Raw genomic sequence first — 24,559 nt, 5'->3', positions numbered from 1 at the left:
ATACACCAATATATTAGAGTTTCTTATGGTAAGTGTTCAAATGATACTTTCGTTGACCGATGTAGAATATAGGTAGGATTTCGACTGTTACATTAAAATGAGAAACACGAAGAATATGAATAAGATCGAAGAAGGATTCTTTTCTTATGCTAATATATTTCTAACGAAAAACAGCGTTGCACATAATTTGAAAAATAAGCCTTAAACGACATTCTTGTTAATGGACATTTCTCATGCTTTCGGTACCTACAATCGATCTTATAAATTGAGAGCTTAAAAGCCAATAAGTACAAGTCAGTCATTCGTTAAGAATGATTTATGTGGATCGCAAATAGCTTTTCATTGCCAAATCCTTCAACCGACGTGCCATGATCCTATCTAATTCAGGATTCGTAGCTCCTGTAGCTATATCAAAACGACTATGTCGTGATCAATAAACCGTTTCGACAACTGAAACCTTTGGCAACGAACAAATAAATATCCCCATTTGCACGGTATAAGACATTTTTAACGTAACACTGACATACACCGATTCGTTCCTGTACCCTCGAAATTTTCCTACATATTTTGCGACACCCTGTATTCTCTCGTCCCGTCTCCCTCTTTTTCTCCCTATTTTACTTCTTTACTCCTTCAACTTGCCTTTCCAACTCACGACCATTCCCTCCTTGCTTCTCCGTGTGGTTCGTGTGTCTGTTTCAGCCTGTCGTTCTCCGACGCTTTTGCCCTCTCTCTGTCGCGTCCGACCAACCCGTAACCGCCTCTTTCCCCTGCTGCCGACTCCAAACACGACTTCGTGTTGCGGAACGCCCGGAGGGAGTCGCTGCAAGGTCGTCAATTGCATCAGCGACGGTAGCTCTGCACGCTTCCTGCTTCTCTTCTTGCCCGCGCGCCACACCGCTCACGGATCGTGTTCGACAACGACCAACCGATTTCCAGTTCGTTCCAGTCCACTCTATTTAGACGGCCAACCGCGAAAATCTGAACGAAACATTCGTGCTTTCGATGCTTCGTACGAGTAGATATCATGATTTGTTCTTGTCCGTGCGCTACATCGCTCGCGGACTGTGTTCGACGACGACCAACCGATTTCCAGTTTGTTCCAGTCGATTCTATTTAGGCAACCAACCGCGCAAACCTCGTCGAAACACTCGTGCTTTCGATGCTCAATAGGAGAAGATGTCATGACCTGTTGGACGGTTGCGGTATTTTATAGTTGTTCTGAGGTGATGTTCCGAGCTAGAGCAAGTTAATTGATCTAGTGATGTTTGCGTGGATTGGGTAAACGACTTATCGTCGATGGTTGGAAATGGGTTAATTGAAAACGAAGATTTTTAAGTTAAGCAGAGAGTTTACTTTTCTTCCTTTTTTTTTTTTTTGAGGCGTTATTCTGATGAGTAATTTGTCGGGTGATGATCGATGGTGGTTTGAGTGGTAGGGTAGAACGAGGTAGATTCGAGGATTGCGATCGATTGATTTGATTAAGAAGTTCGGTTGTCTGAATTCAGACGTTGAGAAATTGAAAAGTTCATAGAGATAAGACCAGACAGGTTCGATATTTCAATTGCATTATATTTATTGGAAGAAAAAAGAGAGGTATAGGTTTGGTATTCAAGAGCGCAAATGTTTGTTATTAGGAACGTTATTTGACTACGAATTTATAGGGAGGTTGAAACAGTGACTTGACGATTTTGAGATGCTTTCCGTTGATTTACTCGAGTTATTGCAGCAACCTCTTCAATGTGGTTTGAATAGTTTGCGTGAAATGTGAGTTTGAATAAGGATTTGTTTATCGTTTAAATTTGGAATCTTTAAACAGCGTGTTCCAAAAATAAGATGGCATAATACTACAAATTTCACGTCTTAAATGCCACTGCACGTAACACAGATCTTAACATTTATTTTTCTATAAGAAGCCAAGAAAGAGAGAGAATATGTACGTGCTTTTAAATACATGACTATGCGAGAATATATGAATCACAGAACACATATACTTGAATCAATCAGAAATTATCGGTGTCTCTTACAAGTGGAGTTGAAAGTCTTTGTTATAAATGTGATTTTCAATTTTAATTACTTCGCGCAGTTCAAAAACTTGCAACTTTACCTTACAGCATTCTTTAGGTCGTTTTTCACTCGATCGTGCTTTTCTATTATTAAAGGATTTCACTTCTTCTTCAAATGCTAAAAATTGGTAAATGCAGCTAAAAGAAACGCGAGTAAGAAATTGTCATTTGACGTTGCGAAGGTGTACAACTGAAATTGCACCGTATAAATAACAATTAAGGATCGAAACTCATTGAGGAATTTGATATGGATGCTTCAAGTTGGACGTAAAGTTTGACACGTGATGATCGGTTTATTGATAGTTAGATGATCACATTTTGCAAAGTGGCCGTTATTAGTCTGGATTAATTGCTTCTGGATTTAACTTAGATACCCTAAACTACGGTAGGAGCACATACGAAGCTTTGTGCATTTAAGCTATTAACAGTTCGGTGGTGGTATTTTGTAAAGTAGCTCTTTATCGCGGTTAAAGATCTAGTTACCAACCTTTTCGACACGATCAATTTACATATTCGATATTCTAAACTAAATTTACGTAAAGCTTTAATATTAGAAAATAAGCAACTAGCTGCTAGATTAACTCTTGAAAGCTATCGTCAAAGAAAATTAGATTTATCCTATTACCGGTAAAATTTAACTAATCCTTTTCACTTTAGATCAATAAAGATGAATAGAATTAAACAAACGCTATGTATATTTAAATGTTTCATCGCTATGCGATATTAAATAAAAAATAGAAAGATCGTTGTTTGCGATGGTTACAAAATAACATCGGGATAGTATTTACGTGTGATGGAATTTCACCTTCGATACCTTTTACAGATTAATTTTGCCAATATTTTAACAACTAACAACTAACAATATTTTAAATGTTTCCAATTGAAATCTCCTGTTTAAACGTTTTACTTATCGATCTACCAATTTCATTAGATGGATAATTAAAATGTTCAAATAAGATATTCTAACGGAACTTCAATTCAGCAGCAACAATTTGTTCATGTTCACTCGAGCTGAAAATACTGTTATCGATCACTTGGAGTTCATTGCTGGTGGATTTGATTTAAACGCCTTAAATTTCTGTAGAAAGTTATACGGAACTTTAATAGTCATATAAGTTCAGTTGCAGTTTCATGTTGCAGTCTATGTGTTCATGTTGGACTTGGAATTAATGGCTTCCGTTCAGTGTTATAATGCTATTCGAAACTTCTATTATCTATCTATTAAATGGTAAAGTAGTTTCGTGAACCATCTTTGTTTACGAATATTATAATCAAATCATTGTTTCTTCTCTACATCCATCGCTCTTCGATAATAACATTCGCGCTTCAATTTAAGCTGCTATAAATCGAAAATAATTTTCACATACACAGACAAAATTCACATCTGAAATTAAGTATCATTTTTTCTATAACTGATTATTCGAATATTATTCGAAAGATTCCTATCGTAATTGAGCTCTATTGTGTATCGGAAATTGGAAGTGACTTGTTTATGATAAATTTCAATTAAATAACAAAACTCTTAATTTACATAAATGCTGTTCTCAGTCGAATCGATTAAATGCAGCAATTAAAGAGAAATATTTGGAACTGGTCAATAATTTATTTTTTAACAAGTTGATACTAATCTTCAATCTGTCAGTGAAGAGTGTACAGAAATTATCGGATTCGTCCAATTTACCCAACGGAATGCTATCTGATTGTTGTTCATTGCAACATTTGCAAAATATTTTTAACCGCAAGAAATTGAAGAAACTAGATGTTTATAGCAACGCGTGTGGTAAATTTATTGCCGAGGATGACGAATAATTTCTTCAAAAAGAATTACAATGAAAATCAGTAACCCTTAAATTTTAGACAGTGAAATGAAAAGTCACCGAAAGATACGATATAAGCAATAAAATAGCATACAAATATTATTGAAAATCGTAAAAAGAAACTAATTTATATATCGTTTTGGCATAAATATTGACACAGTAACATCTCTTGGAATGATAGATATTTTAAAAAAGTTCGTGATACGGTAAATCAGGGACGCAAAAGAGATTTCCATAATTTGAAAAAGAATAATTTATCACAATCCTGTAAATATTTATGTGCTTCGATTTCTTCAAGTTTCATGATACAGAATTCAAAGTAGAAGAAGAGTGCGTAACGAGAAAAGTATTAGGAAATCTTGCACTTCGCTTTCGTAATCGTTACCTTAGTGAATAAGATTCAATAACGTAAACAGCCTAAAAAAGAAACTGCAAATGAAATGTTGCGTCAATAGTGACACCTGATGGATTGAGCAAGGTTCAAATCGCGAATCCGGTTCTTAGCAAATTCGCTCGAGCTTTCTTTTATTCGGCTATATAGGGTGGCTCGCGTAACTGGATCAAACTATAATCCTGAAACGGCGAAGGATAGAAAAGAATTTCATTAAGCAAAATTGAACGGTTCCAAACGATGTGGTGATTCGACGATGCTAAATGACGCACAAGTGGCAATCTAATCTTTAAAACATCTTGCCAACGCTTGCAAATTACATCAGGTCGTGTATTATTCGAAACTATTTCATTTTTCCTTATGAAATTTTCTTCAATCTTCTATCGTTTCGTACTTACAGCTTGTCCTAGTCACATGGAACGCCCTATGTAACTTCTACGTTTCTCATTCTACATTCACAGTTGAGTAAAATCCTCTAAATCCGTGAATTCTCGTATATCCGTTATCGTAGCATGGAATTCGATACAAATAAGCATTCGCTAAGAAGTCGACGAGAGAGAACAGCCATCGAACGCGAACAGACCTTACGTAACGAAACGTGATTCGTCGAGCCGATGAAAAACGTCACGTCTGGGACGGCAACCATGAAGTTTACGTCGAAGTTTAGCAACCGTGCACCCTACAAGGAAGTCGGCAGTAACGTCGTCAATTGCATAAGCGGCAGTAAAGCTTCGAGGTTTCCTGCTTTGCACTTCAATGCAGCCAGTCGACCGATCCTCAGATTTTATCTTCTTCTTAGTTCCGCGATGTTTGCTCCAAAGTGGCAAGGAATTTCCACGGAATCCCGTCCGTTCTGACTTTTACGCGTCACAAGGCGTTTAAATATACAAAACCTTGCGCTGCTTGGTCTAATAAATATTAGATGCGATCACTGCTGCACGATGCTACGTCAATACATGTCAATACAGAATCGTGTCAAGATCGAATGTCTCGATGACGATCGTAATCGTAATTGTATCGATAATTTTAAAAACGAGCGAAGAGTCTTTCGAGTAAATTTTTTTAACAACTATAAATTGATTACTGCACTGCTTAAGTACGTAGATAGATCAAGTAGCCATTTTACGCAGTAGAATTGATCATTCTAATTGCAACGAATCGACAGTCCAATGTGGCGAATGCAACTTCCTTTAATCTAACAGCAGCTCATTCAATCACAAGCTGCTAAGAAGTAGAATCTGAATATAAATGGAAGCTCTAAGTGTAGAACAAAATCCTTGCTTAAGGATAACTTTGACGACGATATAAATATAACGAATATAATTTGTTGGAATTCGTGAAAGGTCTAAAATTAGTGAATTATGTAGAATAATCTAAATAACGTTCACGTACCGTACAATACTTTCTATTCTGTTTTTTCTCGCTTAAATTACTCTTATGTCCCGTTTGCGTGCATGCGGTTTTTTGGTGCACATGCGAGGAGACGATAATAAAGGAACGAAAGACAAATGATGTATATCTCGATGCTACCAAAATGAAACATTTTCTTTTCTTTGTACGCGTGCCTCAAATAATTATGATGATCCATAGGTAAATCGATTCTCTCTTCCTATTAGGGATGATATTTTTCTTAAAATTATTCTTCCATCTAAATTATCCTGCAACTATTCGTTTTAATATTGTTGATTTTTTAATTATTTCCAATGAATGCGCATGAATGGTCCATGACTCGATAATATCTGTGCTTGATAAATTACCACGAATAATATCTTAAATATTCTTTACGATTTCAAATGGACCATTTACAAATATTAATAAAGTATTCTGACAGAAAGGAAGTCGGTTCAGGGAATATTTATAATAAAAGATGAATCACTTATACGTAATTAATCTTCCACTCAAATTTTACTTCTTTCCGTTCCCTCATTTATCACTCGTCATTCATCGTTTTTCAATTGTTATGTTCTTTCCGTTATTTTTTTAAAACCTCGTCAAAACATTTTTGTCTAAAAGAAACTCAATACCGTTGGTAAATATTTTGTACAAAAATTTCACTAAATCGCTAAAATTTTAATTAACGTAGATAACGTTTCCATCGTTTTTCGAATTCTAATACGAGTTTTTTCAATAGAAAATACAAAAGAGCACTAGTTGATTATAAATCGATCAATTATTCCAACCTGTGATTAGCCTCTTAAAGACGTCGAAGAGACGTCGATTCGATAAAATAAATCTCTAGCTTCTACAAGTGAACTGCACTAATTGCAAGTGTAGAATACTCCAGTCAGAATACTCCAAATTCTTAGATCGTAACTATTTCAAGCAAATATAAAGAGAATCTCATAAAATAAAACGAATTCCGTAAGATTTTAGACCGTGGACCTTTAAAGATTAAGAAACCAAAATAATTTGATAAATAGATTTTTTAAATCAAATTTATGAATACAAATTTCGTAATACTTTGTTCGTTCATTATAAAATATATTTTTTAATTACTTAAAATTTGTGTAATTTGAAATTAAATTTTATTTCTGTCATTTGATTAAAATAGCTACAAGAATTAATAAGAGAAACGTAGCAAAGTCAAATTTAACTAGCTAACTAGCTTTGTAACTAGCTTAAGCTAAATTTGATGTAAAATTCTTGTCATGTTAAAAGTAATAATGCATTTATAGGATTTGCATTTCTTAACATTTATATTACATTTCGTTTATAATTCCAGTATTATACACGAATATAAGTGAATTAAAGATATAGGAAAGATGTAACGTGGAGATTTCACGAATATTTATTTAAATATAACGTTGTACAAATTTTCAAATATATCGCTTTGAACATAATTGACCTATTATATTTTAAGTGATCCGCTTCGTTCATTTCACGCATCAATTATCATGCCTAATATGCATTAACCTAGCTATATTGTAAAATTTTACTCGAATTCTGAAAACTCGTATCGTATTAAACTTGTGCTTTCATCGTGTTAAGCTTCGCGCTCAAACATAAATGAAGCAATATACATTTTCATAAAACAGATTCTTTCTCTCCTTACGGATGCATCAAATAAAATAAGGCGACGAAAAGTGAACAAAAATTATTTCTAATAAAACAATGACTTTAAATCGAAACGTACTACGTTTATCTTCCTTCAAATTCGTTGATACGTTTTGAATCAAAGCACAATTGCTACGCCATTAGGAAAAAAATTGTAAAAAAGTACGTCCTCGGAATATTCCACTATTTCAATCGTCAATATATGACTTAATAACATTTCCTGTAGAATTCTCATCTCAACGTTTCCGCAACGGAATCACGTTTTACCCCTAAGGACGAAGCATTAAAATCACCATTCGTAATTAAAGTTGCCATCGAAGAAGCCCTTCGAACAAAGGACGCTCTAGCTCACCCCCTGACAATAATGCAGATGCAAGAGGACTTTCAGCAAGGTCAGCAATCGTATCTCCGACCTGTTCGAAGCTTTGATACGAGGGCATCTCTCTTAAAATCTTCTGCCAGCTTCGCTAATCCCGATAACAAGTAAAAGGAAATCGCAAGGACTTCTAAGAAATCGTTCTTTCGTGTCAGGGACAAATTACCAGGGTCGAATCGCGTAGAATAGAATTGAATGGCGTCTTTTACAAAGGAAGCAGGCCTTCTAGTGACTGGACTGGAGAGAACTTAAAAGACTATATACAATATAACGCAGAATTTCTATATCGACTACATTTAGAGTCTCGTAATGGCAAATAAATATCAAATTGATCGGGAGATTCCGTCGTTTTTGTTCTTTGAGAGGAAAGAAATTAATTGTCAATTGTAGATCTGCTACGTTCTTTGCATTATTTTCGATTGAAATTTACGTTTCGTTATCCTTGCAATGTTTCTTAATTTGTGAAAAATTAGAACGAATCGTCGTTGATGGAGAGCGGATATTTATGCAAATTTGTAGCTCTATGAACAGAATTAAAGAGATGGAACTTACGCAGAAATTTGTTTCACCTAGTAAATATTTTTACAGCTACTCTACTTTGGATATTTTAGATATTTTTCCACATTGTTCGCGCAATTTCCCGTACATGCATAAAAATCTGCAATCTAGTTATTACTGATTTCTTCCCTCGATACTACGCCAAAGATCTTCTTAAAGGATCAATTTCTTTTTCTCGGTAAAAGAAAAGCAAGAAAACATTGAACCGTCTGTTCGATAAAACATTGAAATTATTATCAGTTAGTCTTCGATATAAAATTCACTGTTACCGCGTCTACAGGTGATTCACATGTGCCCCGGTGTTGTTAAATTTTTCATTTTTATTACTAAAATATTACTTCAGCGAGTTTTCTTGAAGTTTCATAAACACTCAAACAAGCTACCACTTTATTTAAAAACTGCTGTAGAAGATACAATTTTTCTATCTAACGCTCGTAAGTACAAAGTGCAACCATCTTAATTGCATCTCATTTTTTTTTATCACTTTTAACTTCACCTAAGATGCACTTTGTTACAGAATAATTTATTCATCAAATTTTTATATGTCTTGCGTCTCATAATAATTTAGCCGCTCCACTCATTTAACGTAGTTACTTAGTTTGCAAGACAAATTTACTTTGGTCACAAAAATGTCTAGGAGATTGATGTACGTATCTACTGGATTTCCACGTACATGTAGACCCTTAATGCGTTCCTTCGGCCAAGACAGGCTAACTGCACACGACAAACCTGGCCTTAAATTTGGCAACGAACAGCGTGTCGTGATTTATGTTAATCTTTGTCCACGGCCAGAAACGTTTCGATAGAGCTACACTGTGACCAATCTGTGCAAGGATTAATTGGACGCCGGCCTAGAATCGAAGTGTCTCTGAACGTGTTCGGACCTTCGTCGTAAAATATTGAGAATCGCCTGGAAACTTTGTTAGTCCATTTCGATGCTTTCGAAAGTTACTAATTTACGGCATTTAAATAAATAAAATAACAACATTTTTGGAGTCTTTCAATATGAAGTATCAAAAATATACAACTTCATCTAATGAAAGATTTTTTAGTATCGCGGTATATGGTACACAGGAAAATTTTGCTCTGAAATAAAATTGATCTTAAAGTTTAAAGCAATATATTAGGAATTATTGAAATTCTCTGGATGCTATTCGAAATTTAAAATTCGTAGATGAGAAAATTTAGAAATTTGTTTAGCTTTAAACTCGTGCTTTCATTGTGAAACATTGGAAATATAATTAATTTCAAGATCTTTCTATTTTTATTCAGGTAAAATGTTAGAAGGAAATATCTAGAGTTTCGTGGAAATTCTATCAATTTACTGGAATACTTTTGAAAATTCAAAATTTATGGCCGAAGAATTTAGACGTTCTTTGTTGAAAATGACAACGTGAGTTCGTGCCCGCCATCCATATGCAGATGCGTTAGTTATAAGAAATAGTAACTAGAGGATGATCCTAATTACAATCGATAGATTTAATCGATAGGCTTAAGATGCCTTTTTGTTTTTATTCCTAGTTTTTTGTAAGCGCGTGCAATAAAGGTTTTTTGGCTCAGGACGGTAGAAATAACAACATTCTTAATGTGAAATATCGGAGGTCTAGAAATTCAGTTGACTGAAGATTCTTGGAAGCTTTAATCCGTCGTTCAGAAAAATTGATTGGGTCATCTATTATAAAAACTTCGAAGTACAGCTAATTTCAAACGCTGATATATTATTTCTTATTTATGAAAGATACTACTTCTTCATAGAGAACATATTAAAAATCACATTTTTCAACGCCATTGAATTATTTCGATATTTCTAGAAATTCAAAGCTGATGACCAAAAGAGTCTTGAGTTATCATTGTCAAATACCGGAAATATAAATAATTTTACATATTTAGATATATTTTCTAACAAGACTTTACGCCTTTATTTTTTACTAGAAGTATCGAAAATTACATTCAAGCGACATTGATCTCAAACTGTCGTTGCTTGAAAACTACACGTATCGTAGAAAAATGGTGTTTCACAATATCCAAAGATCTACGTCCGCCGATCAACGGCCTAGCTAACCCAGAAACCAACGATCTCGTCTTTCGCAACTAGCGAACTGTCCGATACTCGGCAATTAAACGAAAAACGACAAGTGTCAAAAAACGAATCCCGTTCCACAGGATCATCCTAACCGATCTACTTTCGAATTCCTCTTATAGAGGCGTGACCATTCCGTATAGTTCGAGATCCGACAATCAACCTCGCTTTGGATCGTTCAAGTATTAACCAGCAAAGATGTAATTAAGTAAAGATCCCTCTGAATTGGGACGATAATGTTTATTACTGGATGTAGCGATGCGAGAGAAGAACCACGTGGCAGTTAATCTTTGTATAACGCGAAAGAAAACAAAATCATGTAATACTCGTGTAGCTACGTAACAATGAAACTGTAAATTATAAAAAAATAGACTGACAACTGAAATATATTAAAATTCAGTCTGATATTTTTCTCCCGATACTCATCTTTCAGGGATTTAATAATCCTCTTTATTTATTCATATTTATTGCAACATGTTAATTATCACTATTATTATCACCAAACAAGAAGGTATTCGAACAAAGGTTCTATTGCCTTAAATTATGTATTAAATTACGTATTAATATAATCCTTCTTGGAGAAATTTTGTCAATATTAGTATTGTTTATAAGATGCATTATATACCGTACTTGCGTGAGTAATTTTAATTTTCCACAACTTTTCATTGCAAGAATATAATAAGAGTACGTTTGGTCCGAAAACTTCCGACGACCACTCTATCTAAATTTTCAATCTGTAACCGATATTCGTTTATGTTTCACCAATTATTTAACAGATTATTATCAAAGATTTAATTGCCTAATTATAGAATTCTCTGCTCGATAAACGATTCGGTAAACAGGTTACGAGTTCTTGTCGATGGGCGACAGAACTGAACGTTCTTAGCGCAGATAGGCAGAAGAGAAAAGAAGAGAAATAAAGAGAAGAAGAAAAAAGAAAAAAGGTAAATCAGCTAGGGCTACACGTACCGTTGCTGTTTCTGCAAACACACGGCTGCCTCGTCGATTTGTTCTCCAGTTTCACCGGCTGACCTTGACTCGATAGGAAGGCCTCTCGTTTCTTGCCAGTGGCCTGGACAACCTGGTTGCCATTCTGGCCACCCTGCACCACCATCGCGCTCGAGGTCGAGCTCGTAGGGCACGAAGTGCCGTTCACAGCGACCGAGCATCCGGTAGTCGAACCTGTCGGTGACTGATACTCCTGGAGCAATACTCCCGTCGTTGGTACCACATTCCCTGTCGAATTCGGTGACGAGAAGCTGTTGATCGTCAGCGTTGGCGCGTTCCCGGTCACCAGAGACAATTGAGGGGAAAAAGTGTTCTGGTGCAAGCCTCCTGTTCACAGAGAACATTATCATGTCAGTACTATCAGTGATTCCACATTTGGCTGTGTGAAATATCAGTTAGTGTAATAAATGAGTGGTATAGCTAGCGTTTAGAGATATTTTCGTGAGCCGTTGAAAACATTCTTGAGGAACATTTCCATATGATGTTACTTACATAGAAACGAATCTTGAGATATTCTCTTTGCCACTCGTTTTTCATTTTTCTTAGTTTATAAATTCTTGTACTTATGTACTATCCTAGCCTACTACCCTAATACACTAACCCTATGATACTACCCTAAATCAAATGTTAGAAAACGCATAAAGAAATATTTTGAATGGGCCGTAAGAATGAACTCTGAGAAAAAGATGTGAATGATCTTATTATAGCGTGTAATAAGTTGCGATCGGTTGATTTATGGTATTGGTGAAACGTTTAAATTTTACTATTCAAGATTATATAGTTATATTATTGAGGAAGTGATGACGAGAATGATGAATAAGGGGAAAAACTGCTCGGTTTACGGTGAAACGAATTTTAGGTGTTATCGAGTTTGAATCGCAGCAATATTGCATAAAGTGTGTAAACTGTTTGAAACGAGATAAATTTGAAGTATTGGCGAGTTTCATCTAAAGTAGGATTATGTATTCGTTATATGATTATATATTATTCAGTTAATACGTTAATCATAGTAAATATTACTTGTCGTGAAATGTTCGAGGTTGATATATATGTGTGTGTGAAATGTTGGTATATATAGGATGATAAACCTTTAATGTTACCAACAGATATATGTTTAATTAACAATTATGGAATAGATCATATATTCTCGCTTAATTTAGGGATAAAGTTTATTCGTTCTACAAAAAATCATATACGTTTCAATTTTCAAATTGAAACGAAGTACATAAAATGGTGTTAACTAGTATGTACATGATATTATTCAAAGAAGCGTAATCGATTAAAATTCACTGCAAACTAATAAGTAAAAATGCATTATTCATTGTAGTAAACATCGTCTTTATTCTTGAATATTTTCCAACATGTAGATATACTTCTATTTTTAAAATATTAATGAATTATTCAATAACAATGGCTTAATTCTGTCTAGTAATTTAAACCGTAAAGTAACAACTTTTTAATTTCTCAATTTACTTTATCAATTACGATTAATTGATTGTTAATTGGGTTATAAAATATTATTTCTACAAAAAAAAAAAAAAAAAGTAATTTCATAAAGGAGGAAACGAAATCCGAATGAATAAACGAATTTTAAACCGTTTTTGAAATAATTAATGCTAGTAATAGTAAAAGGAAGTAGACAATAAAATCGGCGAGTAAGATCCTCGCGATTCGGATAACATTAATTAAGCTACTGGCCACGAAATATGTGGCCAATTATTAATACAATGTGGTAAACGCAATGAAACCACAACTTCGACCAGTTTCAAACTTCTACTCGATAAACCGATTTTGTACGATTACCTATACTTTTGTGACAAACGTTTCACATGGTTCATACGTTATTTGTATAATAAAAACTTTATGCAAATATTTGATTCATTCCCTCTTGCATATTTTAATTCATAATAGCGTCGAATATATCAAACAATTTTGCGGAACGAGGTTGTTTTCAAAATAATTATATCATTGTTATTAATACATTATAGAGATATGTATTAGGAAAACATATTGTAAATTGTTTAAGATTATTTTGTACTCTGTGTTTCATACGTAAAGCAAAAGGAAACATATTCAGATAATACAGAAAAACACGGAGAAATATGATATAATGATATAAATGTTATACGACAGAAAAATTACTAATCACATTCTATACTGCGACAAATTTTTCGTTGTTAGAGCTGCTGAATTTTGTAAAATCAAACTGATCTTTTCCAAAAATTACAAATGTTTTACCAACAACGTATCAGAGGTATTGATACGACTACGGAGGACCAATTAAAAAAAGAAAACGATAATATATGTCCTAGAGGAAAAAATTTCTATATTTACTTCTGACACTTTCAGGATATAAAGAAAAATCTGATAAAGTAAAAATGTATTGAAATAAATAATACAAAAAATGCTTGAAAACTATCTGTAAAAGACTTAGGGAAAAAATCATTAATTTTATTGAAATTAAAGTTTATCAAACTTCTATGTACGTTAAGAATTAACTTGAACGTCACAGAATAAAAATTCAGTCTACCAATCGCTACAATTACAATTTAATTTTTATCAAATATACCGAATAAGAAATAAAACCGAACCATGCACGTAGAAATAATTACCAATAGATTACATCAATCGCGGGATCAAAGGCTGCGAGGGAGCAACTCGAGGTGATTTATGAAACAATTTCAATTACATACACAGAGGAACATACATAGGAATTCCAACTTGGAAACTCTTTCTCACGACCATCTTATTTTCCGACATTGTAAGCTGCTTAACGGGCGAATCGACGTCGAACTTGGAGAGCGATTCGTCGGCATAGATACAGCCTTAAAAGTACTCGAGAGAACGTTGAATAACCCTGTGTCAACTTCCGCGGTGATCGAAGATTATTCCAGCATTCGCGTCGAATTAGTCGGCAATCGAGCGCCGATTAAACTCTTTCCGAACTTGTTGAATGCGTAACTTTTCGTTCCGTCGTTTATTACGGTAACACGATCGATAAAGTTAAACGAGAAAACTTTCACGACTTCCTTCTCGATATCTTCGAGATCATGTTTCGATAAATCAAAACAAGTTGCTCCGTTTGTTTTTCGTCATTTGAATCTATCGTTTGCGTTGGGTGGGACAGGTAATTTTCGTCATTTTTTATCGTATTAAATATGCATTAGCATGTCCATTATTATATTTGCACAGTTGACCGAGATATGCAAATTATCCTTCCAGAAGAATAATTAAAGAAGTTTCTGGAAAAATGGCTGGCAAGGCAGAATGAAGACTTGGAAAGTTTCTAGTAGATTGAATAATTAGTCATAGAAAGACGATGTAGAAATAACAATGAAATTAAGAATAATAATTTGCAAAAATGAGGAAACAATAATAATGGAAAATATAATTCTTAAGTCAGCTACGTTTGAATTAATAATTAGGAGTCCTAAAGAATACCGATTATCTTACATTTACGAAAGAAGTAAAAATTTCATAACATTTCAACTCTTTGATTAACAAATACACTGCATATTTATGTAGATATTTATGGGATTTATATCATTTATATTCATTCTCATCAAATATTACTCCTTTTTCAAGATACCTATATTGTTACGTAATAGAATATTGGATAAAGTTACGTAATAGAATAATAGACGAGGTTATAAAAATAGTTAATTAGTATTGAATTACATTGAATGATTTTATGGTGGTATTTTTACAAAATGTAAAAACTTCCTGTTAGAAAACTTCCTGGTCGACTTTTTGAAGAAGCACCACATATTTCTAGAACTACTTGCTAGATTACTCCCTACTACTTTCTAAAGTTCTATCTCTTTTTAATTAATATTTACTGATAATATACTAATACAAATTACTTTCTTTATTGTATTCAACCTTGTTATTCGTCATGTTTTACAACGGCGTATGAGAAAATAACTCTAGATGAGTGATAACTCTAAAATTTGGAGAGAAAATGTATTGTGGAAGGAAAATTACTAACTGTCATGTTCATCCCCTTCTATTTTTCATTTTTAACAGTAACAATGATAAACGATGATAAAGTAGTCGAGATAAATAAAGTGCTCTGTGTATTACTTGCCCTTAACAACATTTAATTCTAAAAACGTGAAATTAAGATTAAAATCAAATTGCATCACGAGACCATTAATGTTTCTCACAGTTGGATTAAAAGTAACTTTGCGCAAACGAGCATGATCTCGATGGTTTAAAGGTTAACGAGTCGAAAACATTTAAGATTTTTAATTCGATATATAAAATAATATACGGCTGTATCTAGCATAATTCATACATATCTTATATTTTCAAAGTAGATTTGCACGCGACATAATAACCTTTTCTAGAGCACCTGGTATTTTTTAACAAATTATTATAAGTGTATCGTTATTAATTGCAAGTTTATTCCTTTTCTACCAAAAAAGTACCTAAACATTCCTTAGTTGCTTCACAAAGAGCAATCCAGAATAATCCTAACGAAAAACTTATCAATCATATTATTTGTTTCTTACAACTTACAACTAATCTAATTGCTAATTCAGTTCCAAACGACGAGAAAAAGAAGATCTTTTCGTACTTTATAATATATAAAAAAACTCACCATAATAAAAATTATGAAAACCAGAAAATTCATCCATCACGTTATTCATTTGAAATTAACAACTTGTTGATACTAATTTAATTCCAAACAATATATCTCTTCTATAATTTATACTAAAAGAAAAAAAACACTCACCATGATGAAGATGATGAAGACCAGTCAGATTTAGCGTATGTTGCGTGTGCTGGGTATGCTGTGTGTGCTGAGCATGATGCAAGCTGCCTACGTTCACACCAACACCTTGAAGACTAAGCGCTTGTTGTCCCGGAGGAGCCAAACTAGCCAAATTTTTGGCCAGCAACTCGAGCTGCGTCACGGGCACGGGACTGTAGGGTGAGCCAGGGGGTGGCGTGGGAGCACCCCAGGTGTAGCCACCCACCCCAACTCCAACGGCCGCGGAAAACACGCTCTCTGAAACTACAGAATCCGACGATTAATCGATTTACTCCTTCTCTGGCTCCCTAATCGGAACTGGGCCGCTTTCAGAGTCACAATAGTCACTTTGATCCCAGTCAATTATTTTCCCGATACGATTGTACATAGAACGTGCACAAATTGCGAATTGTTTCCACAGACATAATAGCATATCTGCGTCCAGTCTCGTGGAAAATTCATATATTGTAATCTCTCAGGGAAATAAGAAGGATCAAAGTGAAAAATTTGATGAATAAAGGATTCGCACCGACAACAAAGTGGCAGTTCCAAATATTCAAATCGTATTTATTAAGAGAGAAAGAAGTTTCGTATTGGAAAGTTTCACATTCAAAAAGTGCGAAAGTTTATTATTACGATCAATCAATCGATTCAATCAATTGATTATGGCTTTATAGCATCATTTAAAAAGTACTTGATTTTCGGTTTAATTTTTTATTGGTTCGTTGAAATTGCTGTAAAGTGGAAGTGCCTGGCTGTGCCTTATTGCAGCAACCGTTTCGAGTATCATTTGCAAGTAGGCTCCGAATATTTATATACAGATTCAGATTTTTATGAATATTCAGAAATGCAATCGAAGTAGATAGTTGTTTCGCGTATTAAACGTTATAAAGAGCGTTCTGTTTTCCATGTTTTATATATTTGTGCATATTATACGCATTTTGGATACGTCTACATATTTGATCCTCGCACGATCGATGTTACGTGCACGCGTTAACAAGTTATCAATTAACTGAACGATGAATTTATTCGCTTTTGATAAAAGTGGTTTCAAATTTTTTTTATATAATGCACTCTTTACAAGATCATCCGAGATGTTTCTTTATTATTAATAATTGATACGAAAAAAACTATTCTTCTCAAAGGCAAAAAGAAAGATTCGATCTCAAAAGGGTAAAAATGGGTAGTCTATTTGAAACATTTTATAATTTACGCGGATTTCTCGAATTTTTCGTTTCGATAGATCAGAAGCAGTGAAATTGTTATCGAGAACTATTTCTTAAATTAATTCCGACTGTAAAATCTAGCACATTTCGCTATTTATAACTTCTCACTGGTTCACTTGTAATTTTTAATCTGTACAATAAGCACTAAAATATAGAGATTATCCTTATTATTAAAATGTCGTAATAATGTAAAGCAAAACATAAATAATTAATGATGGAGGATATACATATCTACTATTAATAGATCGTGTATCTTTCTATATTCAATAGAAATTTAAATATGCAAAAATGTACGGAATGCACATCATGTGCAAAAATATACAAAATATTCAAAGTAGAATATTCAATATAAATATGTATCCTCCATTTTGCAATTCTACAAATGTCTACACTGGCATCTACACTGTACTTAGTAATTGCAAAAAAAGAGGGAACTAAAAATTGTAATTTTGAAAAGATTCGCAGCGTCAAGCCACGTCGTTACACAATTGGAATTAAAATATAAAGCATTGAAGGCGTTTGAACCGAATCCTTATACGACACCCCGAATCAACATCGTATCAATTCCATTGCATCTTATCGATATAAAAAAGAGCCGAACGAGTCGTTAATTCTCAAACCAATTCATCAACGAAATTCCATCGAGGCAGAATCTCTCTCGTCGTTTCCAGCAATAAGCAAAGAAGCGCGAGGCGTGGTATACGCAGAATGAAAAATCACGAAGGAACGCAGTCCAGCGAGCGCAAAACGTCTAGCAGCTCGACTTGTGACTTGGATCGTAAATCAGGCATCGAGTCCTCTCACGACGAGGATCGTTCGCGCCTCCACGTTTCGAAACGCTCTCTCTGCCAGTGCTGCTTCGCCTGTAGACGGTTTGTTGCATTTCCTGATTTCGCGAACGATCGTCCAAAGCCTCTGTGTACCCGCGTATGAATATTAAAGTCGGCGTGTGACGCGTTACCCGATGGGCTTATTGAAATTTATCGCATTAGTTCTTCGCCACTTTCGATAAATATGCAATAAACGACCGGCCAGACGGATAAATGGAAAATCTATGCAAATTCATTTAAATCGGACGCGACACTCGCCGCCGTGAACGGAAGAAAGACAGACAGTGGCCAGAGAACTGGGGAGAGAGGGCGAAAAGCGAGCAGGGCGAAGGGAAGTGCACCGATTTGCTTTTTACCCTTGTGCCGGGCAGTATTTTTGCTTTGGGGATGATACAGCGACACTTTGGAACAAATTGTCTCGATTCGCTGTTTTGTCCCGATGACGATGGAATCCTCTGACGATCTTCCGGTTATTGGTCTGAGAGACCTTTGAACAATTGGAAATCGTCAGGTGACAGAGTGCGTTTCGAACGAGCGATACTGCTCTTTTAAGAGTTTCAACTTCTTCGTGGATGAATGGAGTTGAAATAATTCCGATCGTTCATCGGCTATTGTATCCTTCTGTGTTTCGATGTAACCTTTGAACCGTTTCGAGTATACGATACAGTTAATTTATTTCATTTTCGTTGCACGTCTCTTAGAAAACAGGGTAATATGAATGAAACGACACGTATAATATTTCACTTATCAATGTTGGAAACATCCATCGTATGACCTAGTTTGCTTAATGTTACGCTGTATTTGGAGTAACTATATTTGATTTATATAAATGTATTATCTAGTATACCATGTTATGTACAATAACAATACTAATCTGCAAATTAATCTATTCCATTGTACCAGTTGTCAAGCAGATATCTCACCCTAGCAATTCTGGGTGATGATACTTCTGAATATTGCACTCACCTGTTCGTTCTGCTGACCATCCGCAGCATGAAAGAAAAACGAAACGTACGAATTATTAATGAACAACTCTTTGCCGTAGACTTACAACTTACAAGGCACAGATGGAAATCGAAACCTTTGATTATCTGTCTCTCGTATAATCGAAAAAGAAAGCCGTAATTTATATCACCTACTCTTCAATTAGGGTAAGTGAAACAAGTGGAGCGACATTTCGAGACGAATAAAGTACTAGAGAGTTGCCTTTATTTAATTTATGACGTGGTAGAAAGTGTTTGAAGCGTTTTAATTAAAGAGAAAAATTAAATATGTTTCCAATATTGCATTATTGATTGTCGTTCAAATCTTAATCGATGAAAAAGAAGTACAAGTAATATGAGCTTCCGATATGTTGCACATAAATTGCACTTGTTTCACATAAATTTGCAATTTTTTTTCGCTGAACTTGCAGTTCTACCGCTTGCATAAAACGAACGAGAAATGATTTTTTTCGGAATATCGTAGCATGTGATTACGGAGAGTAAGGGTTTATTTTCAACTGAATTTGAAATTGAGAATTGAAACTTGAAATATTTAAATCTTAGATGTATACGTATGAAAAGCATAAGAATTTTAAATATCTAAGTTCTTTTAGAGATTAGGTATGTAGTTTCATATAACTTTCAGAATATTTGAAAAACGATTACTAAATATTCATTTCTATGAACTAAAACGTTACGAAAGGAATTTCCAAGTCAAGCTGTACGTTAGTCAGTCGTCTATTTAATAAAACAACGTTTCGAAAATACAGGCAGTCCTTAAATTTATATTCATAAAATATCTAATTCCCTTTGCACGTTTTATAAATTTCTTTCGATATCGTTAAAAGTAATTTATTAAATCCAAAAATCTCCGATATACATAAGCCTTTTAGAAAAGTCACGAGGAGGCTGAAGCAATACATGTTTAATGAATTGGAATTAATCGACAATGTGCACAATTTTGAAACTGTTCATCCGTAAAAAAACAGCAAATTACCACTTTATCATATTCCTCCTCTGTAATTTCCATATCTGATTATTCCGACGTAATCATCGGAATGACATTTCGTCATAACACGAATTCGCCGTAACTATAGCCTTTCCAACCCATCCCAAAAGATCATCAACTACCCATAACCCAAAGGCCAGCCCCGATACCATCCACCCTCGACTAAATTCGCGTATTCATTTGGGATTCGAGCGATCGGCGCGGGCGGAAAGCGTGGCGCGGACTCGGGCGCGTTCGCGCCACGCGAGGCGGGCCAGCTTGTTCGCGTGGATTTGCATGGCGGGCGGGGATAATCGAAATCTCGCCCGCGGCTCGAGATTCGATTTTAGACAAGCGGCCACGGCGTTAAAGAGGAATCGATCGGCGTCTAAGGTGTTTCTGCCGGTACGTTCTACGTACCAGCTCATCCCTCTCTTTTTCTTTTTCTCCCCCAACCAAGCGTCTCTGCTTCTTCTCTTTCTCTCACTGCCTCCAAAAAGTTCGTCTTTAATTTCTTTTGCTTTCTTTCACTCGCGCGGACGCACGGTCCTCGCGAACGGCGTTTTGGATTACACCTCGAACAATGAGGTCGTTAGGGGCGAGCGAAGGAGGTAGAAAGTAGAAAGACGCGGCTCGCCACCCTTACCACCTCTCCACCCCCTTCCCCTTCTTCGCTCGCTCTTCTGTCCACTTCTTTTCGGTCTTTCTGTCTTTTTCCTTCGCTATTCTCGCGTAGAATTCGCGATCTTTCTCGCTCGCGCAGCACGATGAACCGGCCAGGATACACAGAGAACGTGCACGTTACGATGGAATTCTATTTGGTCGAGACTTTTTCGTCCTCCCCGCGTCCTGCCCACCACCGGGCCCACCTCATTCACCCGCTTTAATTGCATAATTGCGCCATTGTGCGAGCAAGGAGGGGGCCCCGTGAAAGGCCAGTCCCGTCGACGGGGGCAGCTTTCGAGGTGAGAAAAAATGCCGAGGGGCCCCCTCCACAAAACGACTCCGCCAGGTAGCCAGCCACGGTACGATTACGATTTTTCGCTCGCGACTCGCCATTGCTCTCTGATCTAATTAATAGAGTTTTAATTAGGCGATTCGAGACACGTTTTCGGGTCGCAGAGCGATATTTTTCTAGTCGGTTTTTGGATAATTGCGAGGTGGAGATTCTGAAAAACGAACCAGACGGAGACGAGTCAACTGGTCACTTGGATTTTCAATCCTTCGACTTTGAAAATCTTTTTATTCGCAAGTATCTTATTTGTTAATAATCGACTCGTTGATTCATGTCTGTTGGAAATATATCGTCTTGAAATTGTGTTCGTCAGCATTTACTTCTGTAGATAATTATACAAGTTGCTGGTTAAAGAATTGATTAACAGGTTAATCGATCAACCGCTGTTTGTAAATTTCTTAGTTTTATAATCCTAGGTGCGTCATGCGGGGAGTTAGAAGTAGTAAGTTGTAGATTTCTCTTTTCTAATTTCATGTTACATCGTTTAGAAAAATTAATAACCCTTATTTGTAAAATTTACGAGCAAAATTTCATTTGTATAATTATCAATTTATGTAATAGAATTTATTAGTAGCAGTATTTTGTAACTTGTAACTTAAAATTTCGAATTTGTAAGATTTCACTAACGATGTTAGATCAATCGTGCAAGAACATTCCGGATATGTGACTAATAGAAACAAAGCAATTTAAGTTTACTATCGAAGTTACTTTCCTTCGATACGACAAACCAATTTATGTATATAGATTAAAGAAAAATAAATTTAATGTTTATTTTAAATGATACGAGGATCTCGAATCTAGAAGGCACTCGTCTAAAATTCCGAAAATCATCAAAATAAAATAATTATATAGAGATGAAAATTCAGTTGGTCTTACTCTCGTAATAAAATAACGCTACTGTGTCATAAAAATTTTAATTACCAAAGTTTACCTTTTCAATGCAATATATTTGAATGTAATTTCGTTTTCAAATAAAATATATAATTGGAAAATTAATGGAAAACAAACATGAAACGCAACTGCAAACGCAAAAACACAGGAAATTTTAAATGAACCGTATCTATAGAAGCAAATGTTGAAATATCAAAAATTAAATTGAAATTAAAATGACATTTGTTTCCTGATATTTTTCTCTTCGTCGCAAGAAAATGTAAGAAAAATCATTACCTTGCATTTGTTAGTCAAGTTTAATAAATTAGCTGCCTGTTTCAGACAATCTAGGTATACTTGTCTCTTCTTTTTCGTATATTAATTGCCTCACCGCAAAAATGGAATCCTTTACTGCTTCTTCATAATTCAAAATAAAAACGAAAGACAATATAGATGTAAATGAAATAGCAGCGCGTTTTATTTAAATGTAACTGACCTCGTTTACCAAAATTTAATTAATTCTACCATCACTCGCGAGAATAACCATTTTCATAATTCATTTTTTCTTTATCAATTGTGTAATTATGTTGTTGGTGCACGCACAGTAATTTATTTCCAACTTGCCACGCTACAAAATTATTATTTTAATTTATTTGCTGATTAAAAATAAATATTTTGCGTAATGAAAATAAGGAATTTCCGAATTTCTTGAGTTTCTAGAAAAAATATTTCAAATCATTGTTTCAATAAGAAATGGGAATAATTTGAAATTATTATTCATGAATATATGCATTAATATAATTAACAATTCTTTTTGTATCTACCTAACAAAAATACATCACGAATTTTTTACATTTTAATAAAATTTTATAATTGACCGAAATTAAAAAATTTCAAAAATAGATGTATACGATGCTACACATACGATAAACGTATTATCTCTAACTGGCCTAAAGTCGAACACAATTATCACAAAAAATCTTCCCAGCTTCAAATGCAAAGCGAACAAAAACCAATACAAATGACCAGGCGAATTTGTACGTTCGTACAATCGAGAGCGTTTCCCTCGGTCAGCCTTAATTTCCTCGTCGAAATTTCCCATTATTCGTATGCAGCTGCAGCAGGTGATGCGTAGTCCGCGTCCGACAATCATTAATGCCCCGCGCGTATTATTTCATTTAGATCGCATCTCAACGGACAAATTATTGCCACGCACGTGTTTGAAGACTCTCTCGAGCTTCCTCGAGCATCGACGTATCGAGGCTGCCATAGCAGGCGTCGCGACCGGAACACAGCTGGCCTCGCGTCTCGAATTTATTTCCCCGGAAACCATCGACTCCTTCGTTTCTCGGTTCGATACCGGCACGACGCCCGCATTCGCTTGATAATTATCGGTTTTCTCGGGGCATCTCAAACGACGTAGTATTTCAGACATTGCGTGTTTTTGGTTCAACATGATTGTATTGCTAGGTTCTAGTATGGTTACGATATACAGTAACGTTGAAAAGATTGGAAATTTTCAGTTTAAAATAATTGAACGTTCTTTTTCTTTTTTTTTTTTTAATTTTCTTGTAATGCCAAGTTTTACAGTGTTAATGAGATTTCAAATGCTTCGTGCACGTACGGTATTATAAGGTGCACACGATACGAACGATAGTCATCAATGAACATAAGATCTTCACTTTATGAATCAGATATTGAAACGTGTTTTCATGTATGTGGTTTTCTTGAAAGACGTAATTTCCAAATTTGAGCGTTCAGCAAATGGCGGTCAGAATCTCGTGTATCTCGAAAAATAATACATTTATAATGTAAGGACTTTATGTCTAAACATGGTGACTTTTTTCAGCATAACGCATGAAAAGTACTTGATACGTTCATAAATAGTTTCATAATAACTAACATGTGCTAGATTGAAATAATTTCTGCAAGGTTCGATGCACTTTCTCAATGATTAATTTTATTATTTCAGATTTATAAGAATTGTTCATTCTACATAAAATTGAAAAATACTTTGAAAGTTATTACAGTTACACGTTATGTGTAACACACGCATATGTTCCTCTTTTAACCTGTCTGATGTCTTTCTCATTTCTGCTTCATGTTCACGTTTCTTCAAATTTCTTAATTATAACGTAGATGAGTTTCTTCGAGACGAAGAATTATATTGCAAATATATTTTCAAAGAATACCTAAAAACGCTTTTAAAAATATTGGGAGAAAAATACAGCTTCTTCGGAAATTGAATACGTATAGGTTGTCCTAAAAGTGTCTTTCGTTTCATAAGGTGATAATAGATGAACAACAATTTTTGTTTTACATTATTTTATTGAATTAGGTATGATCCATTTCGTTCTATTTCTATTATTATGTTCGTGCATAATTCCATAAACTAATATAAAACAAAAAACATTGTGCGTCTATTATTTCCTTATAAAACGAAAGAACTTTTCCGGACAACCTAATATACATATAAACCCGCGTAGAATTTAATTAATTAATAAAACACATTAAGGAATAGAAAACATTGCAAAACCTGAA

General features: G+C 34.7%; 1 protein-coding gene across 1 annotated transcript in view; it reads right to left on the bottom strand.

Moving 5' to 3' along the window:
- LOC117212753 overlaps positions 1-24,559 on the bottom strand; it is a 106,680-nt gene that overhangs the window by 73,105 nt on the left and 9,016 nt on the right. Inside the window, exons 3-5 of the mRNA XM_033457780.1 lie at positions 19,129-19,140; positions 16,089-16,370; positions 11,312-11,677 (exon numbers count right to left, since the gene is read on the bottom strand). Of these exons, the coding sequence (XP_033313671.1) occupies positions 11,312-11,677; positions 16,089-16,370; positions 19,129-19,140 (660 nt within the window). The remainder of the gene's footprint in view (positions 1-11,311; positions 11,678-16,088; positions 16,371-19,128; positions 19,141-24,559) is intronic.

Source organism: Bombus bifarius, unplaced genomic scaffold (assembly GCF_011952205.1).
Source record: "Bombus bifarius isolate JDL3187 unplaced genomic scaffold, Bbif_JDL3187 scf7180000008366, whole genome shotgun sequence".
In the NCBI taxonomy this organism is placed as follows: domain Eukaryota; kingdom Metazoa; phylum Arthropoda; class Insecta; order Hymenoptera; family Apidae; genus Bombus; species Bombus bifarius.
The sequence above is the reverse complement of the archived record's forward strand: the minus strand, read 5'-3'. Positions and strand labels throughout refer to the sequence as shown.